The 11,943-nt window shown below is 34.2% G+C and overlaps 1 protein-coding gene and 1 long non-coding RNA gene across 5 annotated transcripts; both read right to left on the reverse strand.

Annotated features, from left to right (window-relative positions):
• Positions 1-904: 904 nt before the first annotated feature.
• Positions 905-1,716, reverse strand: LOC127905021 (uncharacterized). The gene is made up of 2 exons (XR_008058631.1): positions 1,604-1,716; positions 905-1,515 (listed from the first exon to the last, which is right to left on the reverse strand). It is a non-coding gene; the product is annotated as an uncharacterized LOC127905021 (long non-coding RNA).
• Positions 1,717-3,880: 2,164 nt separating this feature from the next.
• LOC7467816 (uncharacterized) lies at positions 3,881-11,387 on the reverse strand. 4 transcript variants are annotated; one of them, XM_024594544.2, is made up of 13 exons: positions 11,074-11,384; positions 10,895-10,969; positions 10,130-10,195; positions 9,917-9,992; positions 9,740-9,817; positions 8,685-8,782; positions 7,813-7,886; positions 7,298-7,385; positions 7,056-7,213; positions 6,694-6,736; positions 6,086-6,151; positions 5,194-5,271; positions 3,881-4,537 (listed from the first exon to the last, which is right to left on the reverse strand). In XM_024594544.2, exons 1-13 carry the CDS (start codon positions 11,173-11,175, stop codon positions 4,457-4,459), a joined length of 1,083 nt encoding a protein of 360 aa, XP_024450312.1. In that variant the 5' UTR covers positions 11,176-11,384; the 3' UTR covers positions 3,881-4,456. The 4 variants fall into 4 exon arrangements, with proteins under 4 accessions (XP_024450312.1, XP_002302177.3, XP_024450313.1 ...); XM_002302141.4 differs by having other exon boundaries at positions 10,904-10,969; positions 11,074-11,382; XM_024594545.2 differs by lacking the exon at positions 10,895-10,969.
• Between the last annotated feature and the right edge of the window lie 556 nt (positions 11,388-11,943).

Genomic DNA, 11,943 nt, shown 5'->3' on the forward strand with positions numbered 1-11,943 from the left:
AATATTAAAAATAAATCTTAAATAATAATAAAAATATTTTTAAATAAAAAATACTTTATAAAATAATTACTGCCACAATACCAAACAAACATCAATCTTCTAGTAGCATTGACTTCACGAACATGACCAAGTGAGCAAAAAAATGTGATTTCCTATGAAAGAGAAGGAGTGTTAAGAACGGAACATAAAGGATCATATTGTTATTTGCTTCTTAATTCCCTATTTGTTTTTAGGAATTCTTCTCGAAGAAGGGAGCATATATTAATTAATTTGTAAGTTTTTCTATATTAGATTTGACTATCAATTTGATCGGTATAATTGTGTTAAAAAATCCAAAAACAAAATCCTCGATAACAGAGAAACAGGGATTTGTCATTTTTAGAAAGAAAGAAAAAAAGAGTTAAAGTGATTTGTTTTTTAACAAGCTTTTTGAAATAAATTATTTTTATCATATGAACAGATTCGATCTTATCGTACCTCGCAACTCAACTTATTATCGTAAATCCACTATAAGTGCATTACTTTTTAATTTGCTCAAGTGTAGCAGGCCTGTATTTTGAATCGTATTTCTTTTGGAGGTTTCTAGTTATTTTTGTAGGTGCACTGTTATTCATTTTCAATAGAGTTTTTAATACACCCTTTACCATGTAACTTTTTTTTTGATCGAAAAGGTTTTAGTAATTGCATTTTAAAGTGTTTTTTTTAATATATTAAAATAATATTTTTTATTATTTTTTAAAAATTATTTTTGACATTAAAACAATATAAAAATACCAAAAACAATTAATTTGAAATAAAAAATAAAATATTAATTTTTTAAACCATTTTTAAAATACAAAAATATACAGCTCTTTGACAAGCCGGACATTTTGTCCGGGAGATGAAAGCATATAGAAAAACTATGTTTTTTGATAAAATTATTTTTTAATTAAAATTATATTAATTTTTTTATTTGTATTTAAAATCAACATATTAAAAATATAAATAAAAAAACAATCTATAACCAGCAACAAAAAGAACAAACACCCCCCCCTACTACTCCTAGTAATTTTAATAGAATAGGCTAATAAATACATTTTGTTTTTTGAACCCGCGGCTAAGATGTGTCAATAGACCCACCCACCTATCTCGTAGTGTCCAAATAGCTAACCCTCCCCCTCTCGTGACTCGTACTCTTTCAAGTTAATTATTTCAGGGGATAGGCTTATCCTCGTCCCTCAGCATTTGCTGGACAGCCGCGTCTCAATAATTGCAAGACTGGAACACCGATCAATTTGACGGACCATTAAAGAGAGAATCTAAGAGAAAACCTGCCTTTCCTTCTCCAAGAAATCCAGCCTGATTGCCATTGCCACGCCATATTTGCCCCACCTGAACTTGAAGAGAGACCAAAGCTTTCTTTATGCTCTGTTCACACACATGAATAATTCTCGGTGGATAAGACAAAGACCAAATAAATTGTCTCCTGTAAAAATAAACACTGCATATATACATGAAATCATGTCCATTTGCGTGCTGCCAGCAAAAGAAAAAAAGAAAAAAAAAACTATCAGCATCAACGCATAAAGAATTTCACAAACGTAAACGGCGCTCAAGTTCTGACCCAGATATATTTTATTGCTGGGCCTCTCAAGCTGTGGTCCTTGAAGGCTTAAAATAGAAGCACCCATGCATGTCTTATGCCTGCTAGTAGAGGTAAGAGCATGGCATAGTGAAATGTACAGTTTGACTCTTTCTGCACGTCTATTTATAAGTTATTCAACGAGACAAGGGATATGCACTTGGCCTGAGAAACAAGAACCAGCATCCAACCACTGGCAATTTTATTATTTATTTGACAAATTGCTGGCATCGATTTCTTAGAGCACATGTTGATAATAGGAGAAGGTGTTTGCCTAGTTTTTGTGAATTTCTTGATTCCTGGTCAATGATCGCAAAATGAGACTCGAGGGCCAAGATCAATGCTATTATTTTAAGTTAGGAAAAAACTCGAACACTGTTATTTTCATGGCCTGAAACAATGACCTGTCCATGGCTTGCCATGAAATAAGAGGTGCACATATGAGATAGGGTATTAATTATTGGAGAAAGATACAGCCATTCATGGCAGTTGTTGAGCTGTTGGTTGAACTGACGATCGATCTCAAACGATGGGGCCCTCTTTTCTGGTCTTCCTAGCCCCACTAGAAAGCCCCGAACAGGACTGCAGTCTAGATCCCTCCGATCTTTGATTAGGTATATTGACCTCGTCCTTTGAAAAACTCAAGAGATTGTAGCCCTAGAGGGGATAAAAGAGGACCACAATGCACTGTCAACTGCTTCAAATCCAGGAATGTTCAATGTCATAGATAGTTCTTTATTTTTGTGTGGAAAAATGTTGTGGATTGAAAGAAAACAAAGCAAAAGAAAATCTTAGAATTCAAATACAAGATATGTATAATATATTTAACGGATTGCTTAGCCTATATAAAACCCAGTCTAACCCGACAGGTTGACCGCGTTTCAAATGATCAAAACCCTAATTTGCAATCCGTTAGTCAACCCGAAACCCGGGTGACACCCGACTTTTTTTTTTAATAAATCTGAAAAATATAAAATTAATTTGTGAATATTTTCCCTTATATATATTTTTCATAGCTTATATTTTTGTGAAATGTTTATCAACTTTTTCATGTGTAATAACTATAGATACAATATTTATTCATATGAATTATTTTTTAATTTTTTTTTATAGGATATTATAATTTTTTTTTCTGGAGTTGACCCAGAAATAGCTTCTTAATCGTCAACTCTGAATTGTATTTCATAACCATGGATTGCTATACTGACATGCTTTAAAAGCATGGGCCAGAAAGATGAAGACTTGGAGTTACCATTCCAACTATATCACCTGAATTTAGTTTTCGTGCTCATTTACATTTGTCTTAAAACAAATGGACTCCGGAGAAAAGCTCTTGTCAATAACCCTAAGCTACAATACAACTTCTGGGAAAGATGGAGAATTTAAAAGTGTTTGGAACGCGTGGAAATCATATTCTTTTAAAATATGATTTTTTTTATTTAAAATAAATTTTTTATATAATTTTATATTATTTTGATAGACCAATATAAAAAATAATTTTTAAAAAATATATAAAAAAATTATTTAATATATTTTTAAATAAAAAATACTTTAAATTACTACATAATACCAGATGCTTTCAACTATAAGAAAGCCATGAATTTCCTAAGGTTTTCCCTCAACACCACAGCAGGATCCCCTTTTCTATTCAACCCAAAAAACCTCTGTTAAGTATAACCCCAAATAAACTAAATTTAAAAGGATTAACTTGAAGAAAAAAAAAAAAGGAAGAAATTGAGTGATCGGGAAAAAATAATAAAAGTGCTGATCTTCTATGCAATTTAGCACTTGATTATTTAGAGTTGTAATAGGATAATCCTAGATGGTTTTTCAAATATTTTTTTGCTTGAAAATATATTAAAATAATATTTTTTATTTTTTAAAATTTATTTTTAACATCAATACATCAAAACATTCCGAAAACACAAAAATAATTAAAAGCAAAGAAAACAATAATAAATTTTCATATCTTTTTAAAAACATTTTTGAAACACAAAAACAAATAAACTTTTAAAGAAAAAAAATTAAATATTTACATATTATTCAAATTCGGTTCCAATAGCTTTAATTATTTTAAATCAATAAAATCTCATTTAATTGGTCCAACCAGGCAAATTTTTTTTTCCAACATCATGAGATATCATAAACTGAGAATCCAAAATAGATAGTCAAGTCAAAATCCAAAAAAATGCAACTTCAAAGAGCAAATTGGAAAAATTAAATTGAAATATCAAAATACAAAAAACCAAGAAACCAAAAAAAAAAAAAAGGGTAAGTTACCATTGTAATCAACAGTACCATGAGTATGGGTCAACAGTACTTTTCCCGACACCCTTTAGTTTTTTCTTAACTAACATAATCTTAATTCTTAATAATAAGCTGATGATCATTGCATACCCATGTGGCTTAAGAGTCGTACCAGTTCGCTTATGAAGAAACAAGATGTGTCAATTCATGGCTGACCTCAGTTTTGCAGCCGAGGTATGGCTGCAGCACTTGCATTCTGTCAGAATCAAACTGCAAACTGTAAACTAGGCAGTACATGAGTTACAGGTAATATTTGATGCACCAGTTCCTCCTCTAGCATACACAGTCCCAGACATGGAAGGTCAAACCTAAAACCGAGGTGGATGCCGTGTTTGAGAAATCATCCTGTTGAAGAAGTTAATTGGTGGCTTGACTGGAGTATCAAATGGCTGCTTGGAGAAATGGTAACAAGTGTTGCTGCTAAAAAAACCCTGATGCCTAAGCAGCAGAATCCAACCCCATAGATGAGAACACATAAGCACAACCTCAAAGAACATCCATTTTCAAGGATTTATCACCATGTTTATTTCACTCCTCTTTAACTCCAACGTCAGCCATGAAGATGCTACCAGAATCACACCAACCGCCCACTACATCCCTATTGCAACACTGCAGCAATGATCGGAAGCAAACGTGTGAGATGGTTGGCTCATCCTATATTAGAACAGCATCAATATGGTGTTGTTAACTAACTAGAAACGCAGCTTAATTCAATGCAAGCCCAACTCACAACAACAGAGATGGAATTACTTGGCCCAGGCAGAAGACTATACTGTTTATGAGTTCTATATAAATTATCATACTGCATTTCAGCTAAGTTCACACCAATTTAATAAAATTAGAAGTGTGCGAATGTGAACCTTAGAAGAGTAAGACTCCCCAGATATTTCTTTTAGTGCGCACTGCTTTGGTGGAGCTACAAATGGGTTATGAGTTTTTGTTACAAGTTAATGAGTTATCACTCTCCCATTTTCTTTCCGCCCTTCATCTAAAATTATCTGGGTCATTTTCATGTGTTACAGAACCAAATTCTAAAATTTGCTACTGTTGTTTGAGACTTCCAACAGCATAAACAATGGGATATTGTTTTTATCACTCAAACCAATTGATTCCAGCTATGGCGGAGAGAGAGAACATACAAGTTTGAACCAAATTAATCCAAACTGAGTAGTTACCACAAGCACAGAATTCTTCGCAATGCAAGTAATGCATGCTGAGCGCACCCTGAAACCATGTGCAATCTTGAAAAAAATAGATCATTATACCTTACTGAACCCAAGCCAGTTTGAATCTCCTCTAAATGAAAAGACCTTTTCGCATTCTTTCCGCTGCCCACAAAGGACCTGCGGATATGTTCATCATCAAACGGGATTAGAGGGCAAAAGAAGAAGAAAAATTCTTACAAAGGAAAACAATTTAGAAAGATGCTCCAATTTTATGCAGAATCTAGAGCACCACAGAAACAAAAAAACTCTAACAATCCCTCTAATGGATGAAGGACTACTTTGGTTAACAATTAAAAGGCACTCTTCATGCCTAGATAACTGGCACCAAATTGTACGCAAAATTATTCCTGTGTCAACAACAAACACTTCCAGCGGGCATGTGACAGCCACATGGATCCCGTCTCATATTTTGGTCTAAAATTCAAAGCTTTCTATCTACCATTTTATACCCCTCAAAATTTTCTGACAAAGCCTTTAAAGCTCTCTGCTTAAAAGAAGTTTATTTCATAGACAAGGAAGGTTGAACATTTACCCTTTTCACATACTAGCAATTTACAGACCACCATACAAGGTGTTTCTCTAGAAGATGTTCAGCGAGAATGGAGTGCTTCAGAGTTTTCAGCATTTTAACTTGCTTTTTTTTTGTGTTAACGAGAATTTCCCATCCTCTGTACATTCAGCAGTGTACAAGCACCTTTCTTCTCCATGGTAACAAAGCAAGAGCAATTTAGTTTCAGTTCTATTATATTTTGTCGTCTTTATGAAGTGAAAATACCCCCAGTAGAATAAGTGAGGGTGATCAAACTACAACTTTGTAAAGGCAACTGAAATGTAAACTTAATGCACGTCTAGTCAATCTGTTACTAAAAAATGCCAAGCAAGAAAAGTAGTAAAACAAGAGAGAAGCTGTCATGGCTTCCTAAGCAATAACCTCATAATCAACCCCTTGGATATAGATGTAATCAGGGTCAAGTGATGAGAATGCAAGTCCGGTTATCTGCAATTGTAGCAAAAGCAAAATGATTTAAAATGCTGCATGAAAACCCAGAAGACAGAGAACTTCAGAAGAAGAAAAAAATCGGTACAGGTTAGCATATGTAACCAGAAAGCCCCATTCTTAATCTTGAAAGCCATTAGAATTTCTTGTGTTCAAGAAAAACAATAAACCTCATAAGTGAGTAATCTAGTGACAAATTTGAACAAGAGAGATCTCTTTAAATGCAGGAAAGTGAGAGAAGAGGATCTGTGAGGAGTAGACTTGCAGTAGACACTCATTTCAAGAGTTTATATTTTGCTATCCCCTCTTTACTATTTCATCTTTTGTCTAATCTCCAGTGAAACAATCAAATCATGAACAGATACTTTTTAATAAAAATACTAAATATGAAAAATATCAATAAACAAATACGATAACAATGGATTTTGTTCTTCCTTCCATTGCTAATACAATAAATAAAATTATCCTTGGATGTCGAAACATGGAGAAGAGCCTGAAAAAACAAGAATTTAAGGGGAGGAATTGATCAAATAAAAACAGACCTCATATTTTGAGCAATGCACCCATCTGGTAATTGGCGACCATCTACATTCAAGATGTAAACATTAATTATGTCTCAATCTGTTGAAGGGAAGAGTAGTTTTCCCCCATCGTTTCCTATTCATATTGAATAACACCAGAAATTTGGAGGACAGTATAAATAACATGCTGATTAGAAGAACAAACATGCAATGAGCAATCATTGATACTCAGCCAACATCTACCTAAATAACATGCTGATTAGAAGAACAAATCATAAGTCACAAAAGAGACCTCCCTCGTTAGAAATGAAAATCCCAAGCTATTGTAAATGAAATCTCTATCCCCATTAATTGTCCCAAACAATCCAATAGTGACGACCAACCTGCGAGGATCATATATGGTCACAGTACGATCAGCCCCACCTACTGCAACATTACCGGTTGAGGAACTGCACACAGCATAGAAAATATCACCAAGAGAACCAGAAATTCGTCGTAGACAACCACCATTTTCTTTCATTCTCAAGTCCCATAGTGTGAGCTGCAGTAAATTCCAATAGATGAAGCAGAGCAGCACATGTAAGCAAACAGGGAAAAGGGCAAATATGAAAACACACAATAATACCTGGCAGCCCTCAGCAACAGCTAGTATAGAATCTGCACTTCCATTGCCTGAATTCTCCAAAAAGTTCAATGAGGATGGGTACCAGAGTCTGCAACATAGTCAAATAAACAGTATAAATGCATTAAAGATAGCCCAACATTCAGGACACAGAAGTTACTTGAAGAAGTAGAAAAATAACTCAGGTATTCTAAGGGATTGACACATCATAAAGGGTAAGATGTTCTTTGCTGGACATTGATGTATTTCAGATTGAAGGCTTTTTGTTGGTCTGTTCAAGAAATCACAAGATATTTAGATGGCTTCTACCTTCTGAGAGAAAACAAATTCCTTAACTATCAAATGAACTCCAGCCAACACAGTCTGCCATTCCTAAATCATAGATCCCTTCACCCTCTTCTTTAAACTATGAAAATTACAAATCCATTTTTTTCTAACCATAAATATAACATGGTCCATGTGGCTTTCTAAGTAAAATAATCAAAAGGAACAATTTTACTAGCAGAAACTATACTTACGTACGTAAAGTGCGCACATGGATGTCTTGGTCATAAACATCAATGCTTTTGCAAAAGCTACGTGTTACGGCTGCCTGGAACCAGAGATGATAAAGGCACAAAAAGTTTAGGCAGCAAATAAAGACTACCATTCATGTTAAAAGGATCTGGATGTGAAGAAAGCAATAGGGATAAAGCTGACATATTTCATCTAGTAAAATTCTATTCTAATGACGTTCAGAAACAAAGTTGTTACGTCCCAGTTATTGCTTATCAGTACATTTGCAAATAATCAACATCACTAAAGAACTTCCAGTCAAGCTCACACACCAACGGTAGTTTTGTCTAAAATTCCAAGCTCCTAATTCCTCTCAACAAAAACTATAACATGTGACATAAAAACAAAAGATACATATATAATTACATAATTACTATTGCACAGCATCAAGTTCTGAAAGTTTGTTTATAATGTTATATTCTGAAATATAAAGAGATATAACTTATAATGATAAGACATACATTGGCATAGAGAACCTTTTGTACCAGACACCTCCCTCCTTATTTGGAGAATTGATGCTAACATAAAAGATAAAGGTTCATATTGACCAAAAAAGTAATCATAAATTTGTTGATGGGAATAAAGCGTAAAACAACAAGATAATTTGGTGAGTTTTAAAATGGGAATCTGGCATAGTTCAATGATTTCACTATCAGGATTGGATATGCTCATCCACTTGAGACGGAGAAAACACAGTACTTAATAATCTATACACTTAGCCATCTGCTGCCATGGTTTCAATCTCTTGCCAGCTCAATAGATATTGAATGACATTCACTGTGGCCAGAGTGCATATCAACAAGTTTAAAATTAGCGCAACAAAGAAATTAGTCACCATGGACCATTGACTTCGACTGAAGCAAAGGCCTGCCCAACTGCTTTCTCCAACACCAGAATCTCGAGGTAATACTGAATAAGTACGCTGATCAATATCTGAAAATAACAGAAATATACATTGATAAGGCATTTCTATCAACCCCAAATCAGTAACCGTGATAAAAACAGAAACCAACAGTGAAAACTAGTAAGATATGTGTGGTTTTAATTATCAAGCTGTACTTTATACAAGCAAATGACATGCATGGCCCTCAAACCAGAAAACCATTGATTGGTTAGAAGAGCCATTGGTACAGCAATTTTTTCTAGGCCTAAAAAATTGAAGTGTGACTGCTGGGCTTATGGGTTAGCAATGGAATAAACCCAAAATGACAAGCTTTGAAGAAACCCTAGGCATATTTTATGGCTGATTACTTTGGTTGGGAACCAGCAGAAACTAACACAGAAACAGAGCAATAAGTAAAAAAAGAATCAGATTACTTCCAGTTAAACACACAACTTGTCGTTCATGCACTGTTGGCAATTTTGTTTTTTTTTTAAATCAAATAAATAAATTTGCATCAACCAACACTGAGATTTAAAGTCAAAATGTAATCTCATGATCAGAGAGCATACAGACAGTGGCTAGTTTAACTTCAAAAACAAGAGTGGTGGTCAATATATTTACAGTCTAAAAGCATAGTCTGAATTTATCCATCAGTTTATGACTTTTCTATGATAATATTATGTGCCACTGTGAAAGCTCTTCCAAGCCTGAATAGACTATCACTGGTGATCACCATCAACAGTTTATCAACTTAGCAGCAAAAGAGCCAAACAACATTTTCCTTTTCTGAATCATGGTATAGTCAGCCTCTATGTGCTAAATTCCAACTTCAAAATAGATTGAAGTAAAGGAATAACAATGAGCATAAAATGCCTGATTAATCCATCTCATAAGTTCATGAACGAGTAGGAAGAAATATAAAGTTTCAAAGTAGAATACAAACGTGCTACCAATCTTCATCATAAATTATGCCGAAATTATGAGAGCTAAAATAAGGAGAACTATACCGTTACCACTGGTATCTAGTCTGGACACAATAAGGTGTCCATAACCGTCCACACTTCCCAATACCAAGTGACCAGGGCCTGCAAATAATTTGAGAAGTCATCAACTCCATCAATAGGGTAAGCTAGCTAAGGTACAGACCGTATGTCATCTGTTAATGTCAATGCAAAGTCACGTACTTTCAGTTTCGGAGAGAACTATACTCTGAATTTCTGACCGATGAGGGCAGCGATTAACTAATGAAGAATCCATGACCTTCAGAAAGTCAGATGATGAGCAATTAAATTGATGCATCAGTAGTGAAATTATACAATGAACTAAGCTGATACGCAAAATTGAGACCTGCTTCTGCAAATTTGCAACAGCCACATACTTAGAATGTAATGAAATACCTGTGTCTGTACAGGAATGAGGAGGCTTTCTTTCCCTTCACTGACAGAGGAATTGTCCATAGGAATCTATCAAAAAGATGAGACAGTGAACCGCTCCTTAATTTTCTTAAACAGATCTAACATGAGCATCCAAAACAAACACTAATGACATGGATGATGGGACCTTGCTAGTTTTAGTACTCGTTCATCCAAAGTCATTGTTGTACTGGTCTAATCAAAATCACTTATAGCATAAAAAGGCCCTTTCCAACACATTTTAAGTTCTACACTTTCTTGTTTTGGAAGATCCTCTTCACAATTTGGCTCTTTTACCCCTTTTCACAAGTTGATTCTTTTGACGACTCATATCGAACTTTCATTTAACAGCAGATCCTCACAATTGTTCCCATCTTTCATTTTTTAAAGAAAGCACTTTTTCTAAATTGAAAATGCAAACAGACCCTATACAAAGGCACAGTTTGGTTCTAATCATATTCCACATAACTTCACTTGTCACTACTCTTGGGAGTTTCAAAAACCACCACGCTGGAGTAATCATAGCGCATAGCAAAGGCACTGTTTCCATACATGGGAATATTAAAAAACAAGAGTCGGAAAGAAACTATTTATAACCCACAAAAAACTCACTCCCCTAATTGGTAATTCCTAAACCAAATAGGACATAACAAAGAAGAAGACAATCAAGTACTGGCTCCTATTGAATTCAATAAATATTAAAGAAGAAGATTATTAAAGAAAAATCAAGGCAAAATGCAAGTTATTAACTATCTCTACCAGGAGTTTGTACACGTGACAACCAGAGGCAATGTAGACCAAACAAGAGGAGCCATCCTCATTAACCTGAACGTACGACAAAAAAAGAAAAGAAAAGGGCAGACACATTTAAGATTATTACAATACTACATAAATATTGATAATTGAAGAGAGACGAGAAGAGAAAATACATGGAGAGCAAGGCGGGTGGACTGGAGATTTCCAGGTGAAGGATTCTCAATTAGAGTAGAAGGTACGACTGCCTTTCTCAGACTCCTAACCTCCAACACCATACTGCTTTCTTTAGGGCGTCGCCGCCGGCAAGCAAGTATCTAGTTTCCCTACTTTTAAACAAGAAGCGCACTTGGCCTTGAGAGCGTGACAGGGACTAATACTTTGTCTATATCGAAGTTCCAACTTCAAACTCTTCACGGCATTTTCATATTCATCGTCAGAGGAAATTACCAGCGGTGAGCTTAGCAAAGAAAGGGTTTTGTGCACTACCTTTTGGGCCGGACCAGTCCTTTTTTAAAAAAAAATGTTTTGGATGAATTATATTTTGGTCTCTGTTGATTTAACAATGATCCATTATGGTTTCTGTAGTTTACAATTTTTCGAACTGTTTCGAAAAATTTTCAATCTGCCCCTTCGCCTTTCAATTTTTTGCCTTATGTTAAAATTAAATTAAAATTATTAACAAAAAAAACTAAAGAAAAGAGTTTTTGTCATTCCTCCTCATGTCACACCATTAATTAAAATAGTTTTTTTTATTTTTTTTAATTTCATCTTTCAACATTTGACTTATTAGGAATTGAACTTCATAATTTTTTTCAATTTATTTTTTATGAGATTATCCTAAAGTCATTGTTAAACAGTAGGTTAACTCGGTTGAATTGAGTTTTTATTTCTAATTGATTTTTTTTCTCAATTCCATGCTTTAATACTAGATTGATTGGGAATTATGTGTCATAATTTATTTCGATTTGCTTTCTATGAAGTCTAACCCTGGTTAACTCAAGTTGTTTTTTTTTTGTCCTTTTTAATCAATTTTTTTCAACTTC

The sequence above is a fragment of the Populus trichocarpa genome, chromosome 2, assembly GCF_000002775.5.
Source record: "Populus trichocarpa isolate Nisqually-1 chromosome 2, P.trichocarpa_v4.1, whole genome shotgun sequence".
Classification (NCBI taxonomy): domain Eukaryota; kingdom Viridiplantae; phylum Streptophyta; class Magnoliopsida; order Malpighiales; family Salicaceae; genus Populus; species Populus trichocarpa.